Raw genomic sequence first — 22,739 nt, 5'->3', positions numbered from 1 at the left:
TCTTTGCCCTCTTCTATTCCTATTATCCTTAGGTTTGGTCTTCTCATTGTGTCCTGGATTTCCTGGACATTTTGGGTTAGGAACTTTTGGGTTTTTGCATCTTCTCTGAGTGTTTTGTCTATGTTTTCAATGTTGTCTTAAACCCCTGAGATTCTCTCTTCCATCTCTTGTAGTCTGTTCGAGATGCTTGCATCTGTGACTTCTGGTTTCTTTTTTAGGTTTTCTACCTCTAGGGTTTTCTCTTTTAGTTTTTTCTTTATTGTTTCCATTTCCATTTTAAATTCTTTCTTCCATTTCTTCATCTCTTTGGTTCTGTTTTCCTCTAGTTCTTTGATTTCTTTGAGTGTTTTTTGTTTTCTCTTTAAAAGCTTCTATTTCTTTATGCTTTTCCTCCTGTTCTTGTTTAAGGATCTCTATCTTCATCTCTAGGTATGATATCTGGTCTGTGTCTTCGTTTTCTGGAGTGTTGGCATTCTGCTGTTTGCTGTGATGGGAGAGCTGGGTTCTGGTGTTGCCAGGTTGTCTTGGTTTCCCTGGGGTACATTCTTTTGCTTTTCTCTTGCCATCTTGTTGTCTGTGATTATACCTGGTCTTGTTGTCAGTGATTGTTTCCCATCTCTCTCGTGTACCTGGCTTGTGTCCCTGGATCTACACTTTTCCTGGTTACAGATGGCCTGAAAGCTTGTTATGCAGGCACGGGCTGCTGGGTGGAAACAGAGACCCTAAGGCAGGGTTCCTGCTCCCCTGAACCAGTGGTGTGGTGCGCACTTTCTGAGTGCTCGGCATAGACCTCTCTGTTCCCAGGCTACTCGGAGAGTCGTCTCACCAGGCCTGTGTCCCTGGATCTCCGTTGTTCCTGGTGGCAGATCCAGTGTTAGCTTTAAAGATTTCCTCATTCTATCTTGTGACGTTATTAGGTCTGTCTCTCATAGCAGGAATCTGAGGCTTGTGAGGTGTAGCAGCTTTCTTTAGGTCACATGTCTAGAATATGAAACCTAGGTCTTACTCAGCTCCAGCATTCCTCCCTTAGCACCCTGTCTTCCATTGAACTTGTCTCACAGTTGCCTCATGAGTGACTCTGTGCTCCTCATCTTTCTGTTTGCTTGTTTCTTGTTTTTATTTTGAGATAGTATCTCAGTCTAGCCGAGGCTAACCTGGAACTCCCTATGTAGCCCTGGCTGGCCCCAATCTCTTATCTGTGACTCTCTGTGCCTCAGCCTCCTAAGATTGAGTTAGGAGAGTGAGCCACCATGCCAAGCATTTTGTGCTACTTGCCTTGTCCTATTGTTTAGTACTACTTTAGTGTTTTGTCAAAATTGTATGTTGTTATGTATTGAATGATAACTGAAAATATTTTTATGTTTATCTATATTGTTTACATAGAAACGTTAGTATAATTGATTGTTTTATCTCATATACTTGTGTGTGACCTTATTTGATTTGTTTGTTGGTCCAGGTGGCAGATGGGCCGCTTCTACTTGCTATGAATATGTAGCATGTCTAATTAAAATTGAGTTCTAGTCGTTCTCAGCTAAGTATATCAGTGAAGTTCAGCATTTAAACATCTTCTAGAATCAAATTATTATTGATGTGGTTACTTTTTCTTAATCAGAATCAAAACACATTAAAGGCCATTAGACAAGCAAGAAATACAAGGATTTACCAAATGTTTTCTAATTGGGATTGGTGATATGTAACACACATTGTTAAATACACCTTTGGTTTATTTTCCTCGAAACCTTGTGACCTCATTACATTTGTCTGCATATTTATAAAACTATATTTTTATTCTAAAACATTTGAAGTGCTTAATAAGTAGTTGGAGATTTTATAGATTGAAGATTGAAGGTTTAAAGATTTAGAATTATTTTGAAACCCCTTCATGAAGGTAAATATTAAAAAAAGCTGCAATGAGTTTAGATATGTTACCGTGTTAATGGAAATGATTTTAAAGAATCTTATTCATGTTCCAAGTAATCTTATTTGAATCTTAATTTTAAAAGCAAAACTGTTTATGCAAGTATGGAATATGGATGATTATAATCATACAGAGCTATTTAAGATTATTTAAGCTATTTAAGAATATTAAGTATGTTAGCTTAAGAGATCATGTTTGTAAGTATATGTGGACATTTTTATTGTGTTCTCGATGTGCACCTTGTCAGTACTGTCTTCCACCTTTCATCCACCATTTTATTATTTTTTTTCTGCTTTCTCATGGAGATGCTTAAATTTGAGGTAATGTGCTTTGGAACACTTGCTAGTTTTGGTACTGTCTTTATCCACCATCTTTATTGTCCTGTGCAGTAGTGTGTGATGGGCCAATCTTAGAACATCGTAGACATGCTCATTTTTGTTTTGTTAATCAAACAAGTTCTCATCCATTTAAAATGATTATTTTAATAGTAGAAATTCAAGCAATAATTATAATTCTGTAGCACTAGCAGAATGTCAAAATATTGTTGCTTAGTTATTTGTAACTTAAAGTCCCACTAAAAGCCTAATATTCAGTTTAATAACATAGCATCAAGGACAATAAAATTTTGATGGGACCTCATGTATTGTTCTAATAGGTATAAATATCTATTAAATCTTTGAGGGGATGATCACTCATTATGGAGTATATTTTGAATAAGTATTAAGTGGTAGAAACAATTCTAGGTTTTAAGAATACATCATTAAGTTAGCACCTGTTCTCATAAGATTCATAGTCCTTTGTGAGAATCAAAAAATGTGTAAGAAAGCCAATCTTGATTTGTGTTAATTAGCTTTTTATTGCTGTGAAAGTCATTCAAGAAACAATTTTATAGGATGAAAGATTCAGTTTGTCTTCTGGTCTTAGTACAGGTTTATGTGGATTCTTTCCTTTAGAACATTATGCTAGCCAGGGCCTGTGGTGTAGGTTGCTTACTTCTGGAAGCCAGGAAGCACAGAGCAGGGAACTGGGTCAAGATGCCCCTGATGACCACTTCCTCTAAGTGTGCCTCACCTCCGAACATTTCACTATCGCCAACTAACAGGATCAAATTAATCAATGGTCAGAGACCTCATGGTCCCGTCTATGACCTCAATGATTAGAGCTAGTGAATCAAGGCTTAATCACACGAGCCTTTTGAGATGTTTTGTAGGAAGTGAAGTGATAATAGATTCTGTGGAGAAGGAAAATAAAAGTAGGGTGTGTGCGATGGAAGGGCCAGGAATAATGTGGGACAATTTTACTAGTGTGGCCAAGGAAGATCTTGAGGATATGAGTACAGAGATTATAGTAAGTGGGACTCACCATGAGGTTCTGTAAAGAGGAATCCTGGAAAGTGATTATAGCAAGTGCTGAACTGCAAGTCATAGATGAACTTGTGTTGCTAGGTGGCAAGGAAAGTCACCACAGAAAGAGAAAGACATTGGAGTGTCTATCTGAATAGAAAATAGATTTTATGTCCCTTATTTTTTTCTCTAATCACTATTTTTCCTCAAACAGAACAATATTTTATTATTTAAAAAGCTAGAAATGATTGCTAGTATGCATCAGGGAAAGGGAAAGTCTCTTAGAACCTCTCTTTTCTGTTTCTCCATACAGCCAATTTCTTCCTTCTGGGGCACACTCTTGACACATCTCTTTTCATCATGACCAAACTTAAACTTTTAAGTGCTCATATTAATCTGAACAAAACTTGTTTTTTAAATTTATTGTTATTAAATAAAATAAATCCAATTCGGTCATTAATCTGTTTAATTCATTTCTGAGATTTGAAACCACTGTTTTCTAAATGGATGGAGACACAGTACCTCTGAAAGTACCTCAGAATTTAAGTTCTGTGTAGACTGGGTTTCTCAGAGAGTTGGAAAAATATCTGAGCAGTGGCATTGGACACTGTAACCCAGATCCTCCAAGGTCTCTTCTGTACGATGCAGGGACTGTTTTGTAATGCATATGGATAAAGGGTTGGGTGGTAAGGGCAGAATTCTAAATTTATGAGTATCCATACTGTAACGTTTATTCATCATAAATAATATATGCAATGGAAGTGACCAACTTTATGTAAAAAGTAGAGCCAGCAGGAAATACTAGAAATACAAATCTCATGTGTTTCATTTGCAGCAGCTTTCTAATGTTTGAGCTATTGAGTGTTAGAGGTATAGCTTTCTAAGATACATGCCCACCTACTTTTCCCTTTCATTATTTTTAAGCAATCAAACTATCTAAACAATAAACATCAATTTATCGTTATTGAACATGTTTAAGTTCACTATCTCACATTTCTATTCAAGTGTTAATGCTTGACCATAAAGTAGTGTTGGTTAATGAAACCATATAGGACTTTAGCTTAGTAAACTGTTTCATTAAATATACTTTCATTATTTATTAGAAAGGTGACTCACCCAAATCAAACTAGATTACATATTTGAATGTAATTACATGCTTTAATGTAGAAGGAAATGTTTCTGAGGTAGAAGGTTGAAGAATCTCTAGATATAACTTGGTTTTCCTGTTTGGATTCAGGAGGCTCAATTATAGATTTAAAACCATGAAATTAAAAACTGAAGTTTGATGTTATCTCAGACAGATGAAGAAGCCAGCATTTCAGCTGATATATAATAAAACAAATGAATCATGTATCTTGGATGTATTTTAAAAATTAATTTTAAGCAAAAAAATTTAGATGTGAGTATTACTGATATCAGAATAAAGATCAGGTTGTAAAGTGTCAAGTGTTACTTCAACTTAACTGTAATAGCAGCAGAAATGTTATTGTTTTCAAACCTTTGCATATCTCATTTTATTTGCTTTAATTGTTAATTTTATTTTTCAGGCTACAATAAACCAGCTAAGAAGTGAACTTGCCAAAGGCCCCCAAGAAGTTGCAGTATATGTGCAGGAAATACAAAAACTTAAAGGTTCAATAAATGAATTAACACAAAAAAACCAGGTAAGAATTTTAAAGTTGCACATAGTGGTAAATAAATTTTAATTTAATTATTAAACTTAATAATTAAAAAATAATTTTATTTGTATGGTAGGACAAGATAACTCACCCTTCCTTTTTCCCTCCCTCCCCGTGTGTGTATGTATGCATGTATGTAGGTATGCATGTGCTTAATTTAAGTATATCCACATGGGCTCAAAGCAGTTTCCAAGAATTCTTCATGTGGCAAAACTGTGTCTTTTACCCAAAGAACAGCCTTCCCTACTATCCTTCCCTGAACTCCAGCCAACCACCATGTTTGTTCTCTTGTATGTGTGCTCTATGACCTTTACATACCAAGTCCCTTAGATAAGGGATTCATAAAGTATTTGTGGTTCTTTAACTGTCATTATTTAATATCAGAATTATCTCTTTATAGCTGAATGATACTACATTTTAGGCTTGTGACATATTACATACCCATCTGTCAACAAATTCTAGGGTTGCTTTCTTCTCTGGTTATTATAAATAACACTGCTTAGAACTTGTGTATAATTATCTTTCAGGCCCTGTTTTTAGTTCTTTTGGCTATATATGCAAGAATCAAGTTGTTGGATCATGTTGCAATTCTATTATGTACCTAGTGTACCTAGACTTACATATACACATTTATAGGATTTCTTTTTTTCTTTTTTTCTCTTACAACTTTATTTAAAAAAGAGAGATACGTGTACAGATTTTTAAAAGCATTTTAGCATAACACTATATAAATATATTTTTGTCAGTACTTAATTCATTTAGAGTTTGATAGTATGCATTGAAATCTTACTAGTTACCACAAGTATAAAGTACATGTAGGACAGAACGTAACATGGAAACAGTCAGAATTTTCTTGGTGTGTATAGATTAAACATAATGATCTTTGAATACCAAAAATTGTCACAAGGCTATATTCTTAGCTCTTGAATTATTAATGATTTAAGGTCCAGGTATATACACCCTGAGAGGGTGTTATACACTTGTTTTTTTTCCTAAGAAGGACTGAGGCTTTCACTTTTTGGCCTTTGTTTTTCTTGAGCTTCATATGGCCTGTGAGTTGTTTCTGGGGTATTCAGAGCTTTCTGTAGCTAGTATCCAGTTATCAGTGACTGCATATTATGTCTGTTCTTTTGTGATTGGGTTACCTCACTCAGGATCATATTCTTTAGATGCATCTATTTTCATAGGAATTTCATAAAGTCATTGTTTCTAATAGCTGAGTAGTACTCCATTGTGTAAATAGACCACAATTTTTGTATTCATTCATCTACTGAAGGACATCTGAGTTTTTTCCAGCTTCTGGCTATTATAAATAGGGCTTCTATGAACATGGTAGCGTATTTGTCCTTCTTTTATGTTGGAGCTTCTCTGGGGTAAATGCCCAGAAGTGGAATAACTGGGTCTTCAGGTAGGACTATGTCCAATTTTCTGAGGAACCACCAGACTGATTTCCAGAGAGGTTGTTCCAGCTTACAACCCCACCAACAGTGGAGAAGTGTTCCTCTTTCTCCACATCCTCGCCAGCATCTGCTGTCATCTGAATTTTCGATCTTAGACATTCTGGTTGGTGTGAGGTGGAATCTCAGGGTTGTTTTGATTTGCATTTCCATGATGGCTAAGGATGTCGAGCACTTCCTTAGATGCTTCTCAGCCATTCGATATTCCTCAATTGAGAACTTTTTGTTTAGCTCTGTACCTAATTTTTTAATAGGGTTGTTTGATTCTCTGGTGTCTAACTTCTTGAGTTCTTTGTATACCTTGGATATTAGGCCTCTATCAGAAGTGGGGGGTTGGTAAAGATCTTTTCCCAATCTGTCAGCACTTACATTCTTATGCCTTTCTTCTTAGAAATTCCCCAAGCCTGGCAGGTAGCACATTGATACAAATAATCACCTCTAGCTGAGCACTCAGTTGTTTATACTTGGCACTTTGACCAGTTATGACCTCATCATTAACCCATTGTAAAAAGAAGTTTCTCTAACTGAAGTTTAAAGAAGCATAAAACAGAGTAGAATGTTATTTGATAACATGCCTGTCCACTAAAACAGTATGTACCACTCCACTAGGGCCTATAGTCTCCCCAATAATAGGCTTGTTAATGGGATTACAGTACTAAGCATGAAACACTTCAGTGGAGCAGGCCTTATAATTAATCAGGACATGTCCATGTCCAACATTGAAAGTTTTGATCATTAACAAATCAGTGAACTGATATTCCCCTGCCTCAGCCTTCTGAGAAGACAGTTAAGACCCTCCAAAATACCTCAGTCTCTTACAACCACCTGCTATAGGAGTAGCCCTGGATAAAGTAATGTGATTTTGTTCAGACCTTATATGAAAAATAATTAACTTGAGGTACAGAATTTTGTTTAAATACAATTTTATTTAAAAAGCACATGGTAGTTTCTTCCATTTATCACTTTGATTTTAAGATTTTTAAGGTCAGTAATTTATAAACACTGGATAAAACTGAAAATTTTAACAGAGTAAAATAGATTTTCCATCAACATTTTACCGATCTACACAGATGAGGTCAATGGCTCATAAAAAACAGCATTAAGTTATTTTTTTTATAACATCCATTAAAAGATAATGTACAAATCAGTATGGATACTACAAGCCTGCAAAACTGGCTGCTGTTTAATCATAAGGGTCATTTCTCCTCTAGTCTTTTGTCTGCCTTTTTGGAATGTTTTCATTGCTTGGTTAAAGTACATACTGTTAAGTGTTACAAGTTTCTGTCATTCTTTTCTGAGTCTGTTGTTGATCCTTGTTAGGGTTTCTACTGCTGTGATGAAACACCATGAGCAAAAAGCAAGTTGGGGAGGAAAGGGTTGTTTTGACTTAAACTTCCCCATCATAGTCCATCAATGAAAGAAGCCATTGCAGGAACTCAAACAGGGCAGGGGCCTGAAGGCAGGGGCTTAGGCATAAGCCGTGGAAAGGTGTCACTTACTGACTTGCTTGTCATGGCTTGCTCAGCCTGCTTTCTTACAGACCCCAGGACCACCCGTCCAAGGATGTCACCACCCACCATGGGCATGGCCTTCCCCATCAGTCACTAAATAAGAAAATGCCCTACAGGTGTGCCCACAGCACAGTGTTCTGGAGGCATTTTCTTAATTGAGGTTCCCTCCTCTTAGATGTCTTTAGCTTGTGTCAAGTTGACAGAAAATTGCAGAACTCTTTCCTCTTCCATTTGCCTTTCTGGGTGCTGCTTGTTTTGTAATTTTTTTTCTGATAATCATGTTAACTTACTTTTTCTCAGAAAAATGGTCAAGAATCTTTACTTGTTGGTATCTAGACTTTTCCCTACCCTTCCCTACTGAGGTTTTAAGGTTTGCTGTTACCTTACCTGTATTTGTTTTCTTTCCTTATGCCTTTTAACACACATGTACACTTCCTTAATTCTTTCTTTAAACTATCTTTTTTATTGGGCAGTTTATGTATTTGCATTTCAAATATTATCCCCTTTCCAGGTTCCCCTTCTCCCATCCCCCTTCCCCTACTTCTGTGAGGGTGCTCACACTGCCACCCACCCACTCCTACCTCAGCACTGTGGCCTTCCCCTACACTGAGGAAATGAGTTTTCACAGGACCGAGGGCTTCCAGACAACCTCACACTGTTACTTTCTTACTTGCAGCTTTACCCTGTCTAACTTACTCTTTGGCAATCCCCAGTTGATACATGTACAACATTGAGCCCTACACCTAAGGCTCAGGGAACATCGTGAAAGAATGGCAGAAAGATTATGAGAGCCTGTGGACCAGGACATGTACAGGGTAGTGTCTTCTGTATAACATAGTGCCTGCACCCATGGACTCTTAACAGTTTGGTCACCTAACCATCTGCATGATGTCACCAGCTGACAACCATCACAGGTGGGGAAATCTCACAAGACCCCGCTGCCAGTAGAAGAGATTTAACCAATAATGGCTTCTGAGAGAAGAGGGAAACAATCTCTAGAGGCCAGCCCCCTGCTAGGTGACCTAATCCCATATGGTCAGCCCTAAACACATGTGCTTCTTCCAAGCAACACTAGGTGCACTCAGCAGGCTGTATTTGTGTGTGTTCATGTGTGTGTGGGTGTGTGTAAAACAAAGAAGAGGTTGTGAATTTGAAAAAGATAGTTGGGAGGACACAGGAGGAGTTGGTGGTAGGTGAGATAGAAACAAATGTGGTAAATACAGTTCTCATGTGTTAAATTTTCAGATTGTAAAAACAAGTTGTTCTCTTTTCTTCTCCTTCTCTTCCTTTTCTTTACCCTGGCAACTGACCTGGCTTCCTGCATGCTAAAAAGGGGGTTAGCCATAACAGATGACATCCTAGCCCTTTAAAATCTTTTCTGTTTGTGAATTAATTAGCTGTTTCAGAAAGGCTATGTTAAACATGCTTGTTTTACTTATACAGTGTCTTAACGATATGGAGGGTCTGATAGTCCTTATGTCAAACCATCTCTTCTTGTGCAGTGAATAAATAATGTCCACTGACAGAAAAGGTCCTGTTTGTAGTTTCTTCTTAGCATGTCTGCTTTTCTTAGGGAAATTAAAAAATTTTTTTTGTATTTTATGTGATTTTAAAATATTCAGTGTCAGTTGTAACAACAGTACTGAGACCAGCCTTAGAATTCAGGTTGATTGATCCAGATCTGTGACTGATGGTCTTATTTTTTGTTATTTTTGCTAGTTTGAGTAAAATAAAATTATGAAGTAGCTAAGTATTTTTAGGTCATTTTTTTATATGACCCGAAAGAAATTTGAGTTAATTTTAGCTTGTAACTCTAAAACATGCTTTTTATACAGAAGGGAAGAAAAAAATGCAGACAGTAGGATCATGCAGTGGAGAGGCAGTTACACTGCTGTGCAGTGTGTGCTGTGCTGTGTGTGCTGTGTGTGCTGTGCTGTGTGTGCTGTGCTGTGTGTGCTGTGTGTGTTGTGCTGTGTGTGCTGTGTGTGTTGTGCTGTGTGTGCTGTGTGTGTTGTGCTGTGTGTGCTGTGTGTGCTGTGCTGTGTGTGCTGTGTGTGCTGTGCTGTGTGTGTGCTGTGTGTGCTGTGCTGTGTGTACTGTGTGTGCTGTGTGTGCTGTGTGTGCTGTGCTGTGTGTGTGTGCTGTGTGTTGTGTGTGCTGTGTGTGTTGTGTGTGCTGTGTGTGTTGTGTGTGCTGTGAGTGCTGTGTGTGCTGTGTGTGTTGTGTGTGCTGTGAGTGCTGTGTGTGCTCTGTGTGTTGTGTGTGCTGTGTGTTGTGTGTGCTGTGTGTGTTGTGTGTGCTGTGTGTGTTGTGTGTGCTGTGAGTGCTGTGTGTGCTGTGTGTGTTGTATGAGCTGTGCTGTGTGTGCTGTGTGTTGTGTGTGCTGTGTGTGTTGAGTGTGCTGTGTGTTATGTGTGCTGTGTATTGTGTGTGCTGTGTGTGTTGTGTGTGCTGTGAGTGCTGTGTGTGCTGTGTTGTGTTGTGTGTGCTGTGCTGTGTGTGCTGTGTGCTGTGTGTGCTGTGAGTCAGCTTGGCAGCTGGGTAGCCCAAGGCAGGGAGGGGCCTGCAGAATGTTAGTGTTCAGAATCACTTTTATTGAATGAAAAGTAGCTTTCACTTTTTAACTTAAGTAGAAGCACACAAGCAAATACTTTGGGGTGTGTGTGTGTGTGTGTTTTCAGGTTATGGCAATATTTTCTCGGTGATTGTTATTTTGTATCAGTACAGTTTAATCATGGTAACTAATAATAAAATTATAAGTTGGTATGATATAATTTTTCCTAAAGTATTTCTTAGAGTTTTACACACTGTAGTATTGGCTACTCAAAAGATAGTTTGAGAAGCTAGGATAATTACAAAGTATTAAAATATAAATTTTAAACTCGATGTTTCAGAACTTGACTGAGAAATTGCAGAAGAAAGACGTGGATTACACCCACTTAGAGGAGAAGCATAATGAAGAGTCAGTGAGTAGAAAGAACATCCAGGCAGCCCTCCACCAAAGGGACCTGGATTGCCAGCAGCTTCAGGCAAGGCTAACAGCATCCGAAGGCTCTCTACAGAGGGTCCAAGGAGAGCTCAGTGAGAAGGCAGAGGCTGCTCAAAAACTCAAAGGAGAACTGCGGGAAGTAGAGACCAAGCACCAGCAACTTAAAGTGGAGTTGAAGCAGCTCCAGCAGCAGCGGGAAGAGAAGGAGCAGCATGGGCTACAGCTGCAAGGGGAAGTCAGTCAGGTGAGAGCTGCCATTCCCACAGACCACTGTGACGATGCCTTTGTTAATGAGCACAAGTGCCAGGTACTGGGTGTGCAGTAGGTCGGAGCAGTTGCAGTTAATTCAGACTGTTCACCATTCTTTAGTTCAGTATTGTCTCGGGGCTGGAGTCCAGGCTCAGCCACTAAGAACACTGGTTGGATTCCCAGAGGCCACTTGACAGTTCACAACCACTCAACCACTGCAACACCAGTTCTAGGAGATCTCATACCCTTTTCATGCCCTCTGGGCACCAGGCACACATAGTGCACAGATATGCATGCTAGCAAAATACCCATACAAATGAAATAAAACTTTAAATAATAATTTTTAAAAAATATCATTAAAAATTTAAGTCAAGTGTGATAGTTCTTAACTATGCAAAACGAACAAAAATCACCATGGGAAATTCAAAGGAATGTGTCTGAATGTGCTTTGAATATTTAATTTTAAGTTTCATTTTACAGTTTAAATTTCTCACCTTGGCCTCCTGTATTTTTAAAAATGCATTACTATATTTTATGTGGATATTTTGCTGATACATGGATGCCTCATACCTGCAAGGTCCAGAAGAGGGAGTCAGATACAGTCAAACGGGAGTTACAGATGGTTGTCAGCTGCCATGTGGATGATCGAAATCAAATCTGGATTCTTTGGAAGAGCAGCCAGTGCTCTTAAACTGCTCAGTTACCACCTCTCTAACCTGAGCCTCTGTGGTTTTTAAGGGGAAAATAAAATAGGCACAAAATATGTATTGCTTGCTCATAATTATATGTGATTTATTACCATTTATATGGTTAAAATTAAATTGTAGTTTAAGTTATTCTGTAGTATAAGGTGTAAAGGGGCATACAGTGGAAAGAAAGCGTACAGTTATCTGGTGAAAAATGCAGTTTAGTAAGGTTGGTTTACACTTACATTTCTGTTTTAAAGTTACATAGCAAACTTCTGGAGACTGAGCGCCAATTAGGGGAAGCTCATGGTAGGCTGAAGGAACAGAGGCAGCTTTCAAGTGAGAAGCTGATGGATAAGGAGCAGCAGGTGGCTGACTTACAGCTCAAGCTCTCTCGGCTGGAAGAGCAGGTAAGCTAGCATCTGAAACTGAACTGATATTAGTAGTTGACTTCAGACTTGCAGTCTCTTAAACATCTCTTTGTATCAAGAACTCTAATTGTAATTGTTTTTATTTCACAACAAATCATTTATTTCTCCCCACCTAGAAGACTCTACTAACTCACTACATTTTAAGTTTCACATTTTACTGTTACTGTATTCCTCAAAGTTCTGCATGGAAATGCACAACTGCAGTGTAGCCTTCATGAGGAAGCCTCCTTGGGCTGGACCTCAAGCTGCTGTGCTCTTCTTACTAAGAAAGAGCCACTTCCTAAAGAGATCAGCAGATACCTGGTGTGGATCATTAGCAGAGTGTGAGTCGACTTGAGGATTTCCTGTTTTGGTGGTTAACCATATTGGGTGTGTGATACGTTAGTAGTGATACAGGTTGTTCAGCATGTATCAGGCCCTAAGTTCAACTCCTAGCACCACAAAAGAAATGCCACCAAATCATCTGTTTGACTGTGACCCCACAACAATGGCACCCTTATGTGGTTAAAGTAAATGTTAGGATTGAATTATGACTTTTATTTGAATTGGACAGATACTCAGGATAAAATCTATTAATTCAGCAATAGATTTTTCTTTAGAGGTAATGTCTTAAATGTGGTAACAGATTGGATTCTTTTCTAGTATACCATAAATATAACCATTAAAAAGTAAATAAAAAATTGCAGATGATGTAGCTTAGGTTATTGTTACACATAAATTGTATATTCATTACTTTAGCATAGTGGTATACAAAAATTCAGTGGGGAACTAATAGTCTGGAGAAAGATTTGTTTTCATTTTAGGATGAGATTTAGTGGGTAGAAGATGGCTTCTTAATCATGAAATTATAATTCTATAATGACAATTGAGAAACTGCTTTAAAGCTGATTTCCCATATGGCTTGAATTACTTTTCTTTCACAATTTGAGAATTGACATAATGCTAGATATTTATCCGTAATATGACCACATTAAGTTCTCATTCAACTAACACTCTACATTTTTTAAGTTGAAGGAAAAGGTAACAAATTCCACTGAATTGCAACATCAGTTGGAGAAATCAAAACAACAGCACCAAGAACAGCAAGCTCTTCAGCAAAGCACTACAGCCAAACTCCGAGAAGCTCAGGTAAATGTATTCTAAGAAAGGGGAGCAGAGTCTTTATTCTTCTGTAGGGATAGAGCTCTGTAGGGCAAAACACTTGATGACGAGTATTATTGATAGTTAGGATATATTCTTATTTCTATGAGGAAAAATGGAAGTACTTTGAAATTATTTATTGTAAACACATTTGTTTGATATATAATTTATAAAGTATTCAGATACATTATATTAGATAAAACTATTTATTAAATTGCCCAATTAGATATAAAGATGGAGAAATGGTTCATTTAGCAAAGTGTTGGCTGTGAAACATGAAGCAATTCATAAAGCTTGAGTTCATATCACTGCTTCCTAAGTAAACAACTCTGGTAGCATGCAGTCACCTGTGATACCAGTGCTGAAGAGGTGCAGGTCTTGCTGGCCTAGCTAATCATTGGTCACAAGAGACTGTGTCTGAAAGATAAAGTGGAGAAGCCATGGAGGAAGACAGCCAGTGTTGATTTCTGGACTCCACTTGCATGTGTACACACATGTACATATACACTCATGCACACACAATTTTGTAGTTCTACACTGTAATACAGTATGTGTTGATCATACCTTTTACTTCTTAGCATTACCTTAACACTGGAACTATAGGTAAAGAAAATATAATTGATTGGATTAAATTAGTACAAATTCTATTATTACATAGCTTAGAAGGTAAAAGAAGTCTAGTTTGTTATGTGAGAAATGCTACAGGTTTGAAATGAATTTGCCTTTCACGTTTGTTTGTTTCTTCTTTCTTTCATTTATTGGATATTACTGAGCACTGGATGCCAGATACTGCTCAGCACTGAGCATTAAAAGGCATGGTGCTTACCCTCTAGGAAAGCAGTTAGTGGTGTGTGTTTAGGAACAGTGTGTTGTCTGTGGGGCAGTAAGTCATTTCTGAAGTGAGTAATCTTCCCTCTTGAGTTTGAAGAATGAGTGACACAAGAGTCAGACAGAGGAAAGGAATCCTGGATTCATTTATCACTTCTTGTGTTTAATCAGTGAACTTGGCCAAGGAACTGCTTCTGTATCTATTTATGGCAGTGAGTAAAACATACAGAAGTGTGCTGCCCTGGATGCTTGGTGATGGGGCAAACAATACCCATGGTAAATAAGCAAGATGCATAGCTGTCTAAGTGTTGTAGTCATGTACCAACTGAGGGCCAGGGTAGGAAGCATGTGAGTGCTGTGTGAGGGTTACAGTGCTAGGCAGGGTTGCTCGGTGTCTTAGTTAGGAATTTTATTGCTGCAACAAAACACCATGACCAGGAAGCAGATTGGGGAGGAAAGGGAAAGATGGCTAAGGAGTTTTGCCTGGGACCAGACATTACGAAACCTGAGATTTGCAACATGGAGGTCTTTGACCTTGGTAAGAACAATTTGGACAGAGAAGATGTAATGAACACCTGATGGGATTGAGAGAGAAAGAGAGGGAGAGGGAGGGAGGAAGGGAAAGGGAGGGAGGTGGGGGGGATGGGGAGGGAGAGGGGGGCGAGTAAGAGGGAGAGGGAGAGGGGAGAGAAAGGGAGAGGGAGAGGGGAGAGAAAGAGGGAGAGGGAGAGGGAGAGACATAAACTAGATTGTGTAACTGTAGGTTACTTTGGGATTTTACTGTTAAGAGTAGGAAAGAAATGAAGAATGAAAACCTCTGTAGAGGTCAACAGCTAAGAGGGTTTTCTTACATGGTCTCAGAATTAATTCTATAGCTATAGACACAGCTGGAAATAACAGCCTTTCACTCTACAGACAGGTTCCCTCTCAGGAGTGCAAGGGACCAAGAAAAGTCTCATGGAAATGGGAGAAGTCCGAGGAACTAAAACAGTATAGTTTTAGTCCTCCACACACTTATAAAATAATCGTGGGAACATAGGTGACAGTTAAATGACCCAAATAAAGTTTGTTTTGGAAACGTTATGGAACATTTTCTGTAAGTGGCAGCCTGAGTCACTGAGTATGTATTTCTGGGATAGGTACAGAAGTAGATTCCAGGTAAAAATTGCACAGAAAAAGATACTGAAGCCTGTATGAGTTCAACTGTTAGGCTTGCTGGAGTTTCAAATCTAAAGAAAATAATGAGGACAAGTAGAGATATCTGCTAGATAAGCACTAAGATAAACTGATAACCTTGCTCAGAATAATTTCAATAAAGTGATAGGAAAAATATAAATAACTGATTAGTAAATGAGAGATGTGGGATCTAGGAAAAGAAATATAAATTATTTTTGTAACTTAAATGTGAATTATATAAAAAGTGGTGGGTAGAAAGAGAGGGGAATTTGGTTTAGGAAGAATTATTGAGAAAAGAGATTTGAATAAGTTTCTTGTTCATGACAGCGACTGATATAGAGCTTTATTAAAAAATGCTGGAAGAGAAGTGACTAAGGAATCGGATGGTAAGACACTATGATACCTCACACTGTGGGGAGTGTATCTGAGCTTATCCACTGAAGCTCGAAAGACAAAAGGAAGTGGTAAGAGTCACATTCAGACAGAGGAGGTGAATATGGGCACAGACAGACACAGTGCAATAGGGAAAAGAATAGAAAGTCAAGGTAAATCACTTATGAAAAAAAAATCTCACACATCAGGGTATGTAGGTAAATGTAGGTAATAATAGGTCAGGTTCAGCCAGGCAGGGATGGGGAACTGGGGAGAACGCTGAAGTATGAAGTCAGCTTGCATAAGTGTACATGTGTGAGAGAGCAGTGATGTGGAGGGCCAGGTTAAGACAGGGTTCTCTGTGGACCCTGGCTGTCCTAGTACTCACTCTGTAGACCAGGCTGGCCTGGAACTCAGATCCACCTGCCTCAGATCCCAAGTGCTGAGATCAAAGGCGTGTGCCACCACACCCGGCTGCACTGGTTGTTTTCATTCAGTTTATTTCAGAGCATCTGTGTCATGTGTCTTGGATATATACCAATGAATAAGAAAGATAATGTATTCATATTCTGTAGCATATGTTTGGTGGGAGGTAGAAGGAGGTAAATAAACATGAGAGAAATAAGTAAGCCGTGGTGTGCTGAACTAAGTGCAGTGCAGTAGAAAACAGTGTGCAGACCATTGCAAAAGACTCCCGCTGGAGATGTAATGGGCAGGGCTGCTCCGCCCAGCCCAGAAGGTGACTTGAGCAAACATTGGCAGAGGACAGGGAACCATTTGGGTGTAGGGAACATTTAAGGCAGTGGTCATTAGTGCAAAGGTTCTTAGGTAGGAGTGAGCTTGGGTAGTCACAGAATGTGTCTCATGTGTCTGAAAGGGGCCAGAAATGTAGGGAATAAGGTCAGAGTATTAGGAAAAGCGTGGTGTAAACTGTATTGCTAAATTCATGCTTATAAATAATGTAGACTTGTGTTATTAAACACATGGTTTTAATTAATTTGCTACAAGAAAATGTAATTGTTTTTAAGATGTAGGACTAAAGGGCATCCCCGGGGAGGTAGGTGGAGTGACAGACTCCAGTAGGTGACTTGGAGGTGATCGAACACTGGGCGGTCCCTATGCTCCTGCTCCTGGTGCGAACCAAAGTGAATCAGAACCTACCTGAGGAGGAACCCACCCGAGATGCCAGGTCCTAGGGAGGAGTGCGAGGAGGAGGATGACGACCAGGATGAGGAAGGAAAAGAAAAGAGTCTTATTGTGGAAGGCAAGAGAGAAGGAAAAAGTAGAGAGATTGACAATGCAAAAGTGTCTTCCTTACAAAGAAAGCCATTTATAGTTGCACAAGGGAAGGGTCAGAAACTTTGTGAAATTGAAAGGATACATTTCTTTCTGAGTAAGAAAAAAACAGATGAACTGAGAAATCTACAGAAACTGCTTTACAACAGGCCTGACACAGTGTCCTTGATGAAGAAGAATTTGGGTCAGTTTAGTGGCTTTTCTTTGAAAAAGGCAGTACCCAGTATAAAAAGAAGGAAGAAATGTTGAGAAAGTTTAGAAATGCCATATTAAAGAGCATCTGTGAGGTTCTTCACTTAGGTCAGGTGTGACCAGTGAACTAGTGAAGAGGATCTTGAATTTCTTAATGCATCCAAATCCTTCTGGCAAACCATTGCACAAATCCAAAAAAATTCTTCAGCAAAAGTAGTAAAAAGGAATGGAACAGTTCTGGAATGACAAGGAAGTCAAAGCAAACTAAATTTTCTGAAATTCTGTCAGATGAAGATGAGAAGAAAACAAAGAAGAGTCTTGAGATGAAGGAAAGAAAGTGAGGAGGAGTAGCCATCCAAAAAGAAAAAGCAAACCAGAAAGCTACTGTTAAAAGTGGAAACCCTGTAAAGAGTGCTAATGTTCAGGCAGACAGCAGTGCCACCAAGAAGAACCAAAACAGTTCCAAAAAAGAGTCTGAGTCTGAAGATAGTTCTGATGATGAACTTTAATTAGAAAATTGAGAAAACTACCTACAGATGAAGAGGTAAAGAAAACAGTGAAGAAATTACTGGCTGATGCTAACTTGGAAGAAGTCATAGTGAAGCAGATTTGCAAAGAGGTATATGAAAGTTATCCTGCTTAGGATTTAACCGAGAGGAAAGATTTCATTAAAACAACTGTAAAAGAGCTAATTTCTTGAGATAGAGGGCGGATGGCTTGTCTTTATAGTTGAAGATCTGATTTATACCAGCAAAGAGAATGTATTCTTTTTTAAGTCCATTGTTGGTAGAACTTACTGCTGAGTCTTTTGCATGTTACATATACTCGAGCTTGTTGTTTTAAATTGCATTTTCTTGCAGTTTTCAGCTTAAATCTTGCCTGGCAGTAATTGTTCATTGCTTTTTATAGTTTTACATTTTGGGTTTCTTTATTGTAAGGTCATAGATTCCTCGACTATTGTGAATTTTAGTGAACTTAATGTTAGCTTGCTTAACACATACTTTTGATCAAAGCAAAAACTATTATATCCAGCATTTATACGTGCAGACTATTGCAGTATTTAGTATAGCAAACACTTTGAATACACCTTCTGTCAGTGTGAAACATAGCGGCGGTTTGTTCCTCATAGTAGAGCACAGCTGTTCGATGACAGCTGGAACTTCTGCATGTGTATATGTGTCAAGTTGTTGGCATGACAGAAGTGACAGGTGTTTGTTTTGTATTTTTAAAAACCAATTGGTTGTTTATAATTTTTTACTTCTTTGTGCAAATCAACTTTTTAAACTCTTGTGTCTTTAAACTTGTAACTAAATGTCAGTGTTCATCCAGGCAGCAGTGACAGAGCAGAGTTCAGTGGTGATGACACTGAAGGACTGTTGACTTCTGCTTTGCCCCGAAAGTGTCATCAGTGTGGTTGTGTTAACTGTAAGTGTCATAGAAACTTTATAATGAGGATAAACACATCAGAGCTTCAGAAACTGGGAAAGAGTGAGCACACATGGCTTATACACAAGTGAACTGACAGTAGTAAACTTTACATACAGGAAACCTGGTTACCTTCATAATTACAATTAAAAGCATCAGGTATGAGGCCAGAGTTGGTATGGACAACATAGGCATCTGAAAGTTTTTATCAAAATCCATACATTAAATTAGTATTACAGAATCAAGACTGTTTAATTTTAAATTTTGGTCAATCAAGATTTTAAGGTGATGAAGCATGGAGTGCCCCTGAATTTAAATCTTGACTGTCCTAATAACCTATTTCTGAACTATAATATGCTGCTTGACAAAGTGACATTTGATGTACCAACTTAGTGTTTAATCTTCACATCATAGATTGGATTTGAGCATTAACAGGCATTTTCACATACTTGACTGCAATATGCTTAGATGAAATGGAATAAGCAACTAAAAAATTGGCCTTTAAGTAATTTGTCATAAATCTTTGCAATAAAGAGTAAATCATTGTTTAAAAAAAAAGATGTAGGCATAATACTTAGAACAATTAAATTTACTATTAGTCATTATGTATTTAAGGAATAACTTTTTAAACTTTCCATCTTAAAATTGTAATTTTAATTCTTTATAGAATGATTTGGAACAAGTGTTACGTCAGATTGGAGATAAGGACCAAAAGATCCAGAACCTTGAAGCCTTACTACAGAAGAGTAAAGAAAATATTTCCTTACTTGAAAAGGAAAGAGAGGACCTTTATGCAAAAATCCAAGCTGGTGAAGGAGAGACTGCTGTTCTTAACCAGTTGCAAGAGAAAAACCATGCACTACAGCAGCAAGTATGTTTGCAAACACAGTTGTAAACTTTACATAGATCCCCATGTGTTGTATTAACTGTTTCATCAAAAGTCATTCATGATCCTGACCTTTCTTACTTGTTTTTAAATGTTATTTTTAATATCATACATTTATCAAGGTAGGTCACTATGTATTGAAGGCCAGTACAATGTTTTAATAAAAAATGTGTGCAGTTCATGTCCGAGGAAGTAACTTATTACCTGTATAATAGCAGGTAAGTCACTGCCTCTGGCTCACTGTAAAGTAGAGGTGTGACTGATGGTACATGCTTGCCTACTAGCATTTTTGTGATGTTAAAAAAAAGAAATGAGTAACAAATTAATCAGTTAAATGTTGTAATCAAATGTTAGCTATTACTGAGTATTATGTAATATTTAAAACTTAACAGTTATTCATATTTTGATAATAGTCATTAGATAATATATAGCGTCCAAATAGTTTTAACAAATGATTATTCCAAAATGCATAAACAATTTAAAAGAAATATACAGAAATCTTAACTGAGGATGGGTGCAATGGTACACACGTTTAGTTCTAGCAACTGGGAGGCAGAGGCAGAGGCAGAGGCAGAGGCAGAGGCAGGGGCAGAGGCAGGGGCAGGTGGATCTTTGTGAGTTCAAGGTCAGGCTAGCCTATATGTCAAGTTTCATGCCAGTTAGGGCTATCTAGTGATATTTTGTTAAAAGTAGGTAAATAAATAGCTGAAAACATTTTATAGCTGCTGTTTTAGAGAAATTAAGTAATGATAAGTCATACTGCTGTTCTAATCGGGAAGCTATAGTGTGACATGAATTTCTGCCACAGGTCCTGTTTAGTTGTTTGCTTAGTTTCCATTTTGTTTTGTTTTAAGCCTGGGAACTCGCATGCAGCCTCAGCTCAGTTTCCTCCTGCACGCCACTGCAGCTGGCTGTATAAGTCATTATATTTGTTTTTTTGTTTGTTTGTTGAGAGAGGCACTCTTTATTGTGTTTCTAGCTGGCATGGAACTTACTAGAATAATAAAAGATCAAATTCATCTCAAACTTGATCTCTCTACCTCTGCCTCATAGGTAAATACTACCATGATTAGCTCCAAGTTGGTTTTGAAGAATTTTTATGAGGATTTTATTAGCCTAATTTTTATGAAACATTGATTAATTGTCTATAATTAAATGTAACACTGCTTATTAAAGAAATATTGTCAGGAAAATATAGGTACATATCTGCAGTATACATACCCACACACAACAATAATAAACAATACTTTTTAAAACTGTGATTAAGAAATGAGTTAAAACAAATCAATGTCCCTCTGACTCTGGTCACCTGGTGTAACTGATTACTATTTAGATGTTTTTCCATGAACCACAGGCAAGTGGGACAGTGGGTAAAGGCACTCTTACCAACTGTTAACCAGTAGGCAAAGCACAGGACTGGGACCCATGTGGGAAAAAAAGCAGACCAGAGACCTTTGCTCTTGTGACTTCTGAGTCACACATGTTTTCAGGCTGCCATGTAGGATGGGAGAACCCAGGAAAGCAGCGATGTTGTTGAACTGATTAGTGTAGGTTGAGAGAACTTCATGGAGGCTAAGGCAGCTTGAATTTGCAAGGCTCAATGTCAGGGAGGAATTAGCATTGTACAGAAAAGCACCAAAAATCGCATTAGGGTCTGCTAGGGTCTTTGGTGGAAGTCTGTTTTGTTCTCAAGCAGTTTAGTGCACTTCCTCTCTTGGCAGTGTTTCTTTCTTTGTGGATAAGCTGTCTCTGTTCAGGAGTGACTTTTATCTTCTGGTGCTTGCTGGAATTTTCACCTGATCTGTATTATTTTTTCCTTAAACTCTAATAAAATCAGCATTGCACTTCAAACAAAAACAGAAACAGCAACCACAAAGCAACCAAACATACTTGGTGGAGACAGGCTCTGAAATGGGAGATGACAGGCTCAACAGACAAGTGCTTTACAATACCCCTGAGTGCCCATGGGTGTGAAGAACAAACCATAGTAATGGGAAGAGAAGTGGGCATGAACTATATATTATAAATGGGCAGAACACTCATATAGAACTGCTAAAGATAAAACGGGTAAAATATTTGCATAGAAAATTAACAGTAAAAAAAAAATATCAGTGAACATAAAAGCAGAACAGTTGAAACCATTCAAAATGAAGCAGAGAAGAGATAGAACCATGCCTTCCCAAAGCAGCATCTCATAGGTTGGTGGCCTGTAATGATCATCAGAGGAGGATGACTTATTAAAAGGTATTGGTAGATTTAAAAAAAAAAAAAAAAACAAAAAAACCTCCCATGTGCATGAATTAGATTTCATCTAAAATTTTAAGATATAGGCTTTTGAAAATATAACATTACAAAAGTAAAGTCAAACTGAGAAGTATAATTTGTTTGACAACTGAGAGATGCCTACAGTATGCAAGGAACCCTTTGTTATCAGGTCAGTGGGAGAGCTGGGAAGTGAGGATGACTACAAGGCCCGTGTGAAAATAGCTCTGTGCAATGGAAGCATTCCTTACCTTTATTGTATCAGTAGTTACTGAGTGTACACCTTTACCAAATCTGAAATTTTATACTTAGGTGATTTTATTGCATATAAGTTCTAGTTGGATAGAGGTGATTTAAAAATAATAATGTATATCTCAATTTGATGTTCTTAGGATTTGGGTTATTATTCTTACTTGTTTTGAAGATTTTTACTTGAAAACTCCAAAATCACCTGTTATAGGGCAGTTCAGAATTCTGATGGTACTTTGATTTGAGTTTCTTCATTATTGTTGTGATTTGCAAACTTTGTAATTAGGCTCTTTTATGTGTACTAGCTAACTCAACTGATGGAGAAGCTGAAGAATCAGTCAGAAAGCCATAAACAAGCTGAGGAGAACTTACATGACCAGGTCCAGGAACAGAAGGCACATCTTCGAGCTGCACAAGACCGTGTTCTTTCTCTAGAAACCAGTGTCAGTGAACTAAGCAGTCAGTTAAATGAAAGCAAGGAGAAGGTCTCTCAGCTTGACATACAGGTAATATGCTGTGCAATGAGTTTGTATGCATAAAACATTTTAGACCATACATGGTACACTTTTTTTTTGCATACATTTGAGTGGAAAATGAGAATACAAATTAAATTATGTAGTTTCTTGAGGTTCTCTGTGTCCACAGAAATT

General features: G+C 37.9%; 1 protein-coding gene and 1 pseudogene across 2 annotated transcripts in view; both read left to right on the top strand.

The window, feature by feature from the left end:
• Positions 1–22,739, top strand: part of EEA1 (early endosome antigen 1) — a 116,097-nt gene that overhangs the window by 64,318 nt on the left and 29,040 nt on the right. The window contains exons 10-15 of the mRNA XM_080935041.1: positions 4,809–4,925; positions 10,803–11,141; positions 12,093–12,242; positions 13,272–13,391; positions 19,360–19,563; positions 22,395–22,595. Of these exons, the coding sequence (XP_080791167.1) occupies positions 4,809–4,925; positions 10,803–11,141; positions 12,093–12,242; positions 13,272–13,391; positions 19,360–19,563; positions 22,395–22,595 (1,131 nt within the window). The remainder of the gene's footprint in view (positions 1–4,808; positions 4,926–10,802; positions 11,142–12,092; positions 12,243–13,271; positions 13,392–19,359; positions 19,564–22,394; positions 22,596–22,739) is intronic.
• On the top strand, positions 15,314–17,967 carry LOC308435235 (protein DEK-like; annotated as a pseudogene). Its single transcript has 2 exons — positions 15,314–15,327; positions 16,934–17,967. The product of its transcript is annotated as a protein DEK-like (transcript).

Source organism: Micromys minutus (genome assembly GCF_963924665.1).
Source record: "Micromys minutus genome assembly, chromosome: 22".
NCBI lineage: Eukaryota > Metazoa > Chordata > Mammalia > Rodentia > Muridae > Micromys > Micromys minutus.
Note: the sequence above shows the minus strand (reverse complement) of the source record. Positions and strands in the feature narration are given on the sequence as shown.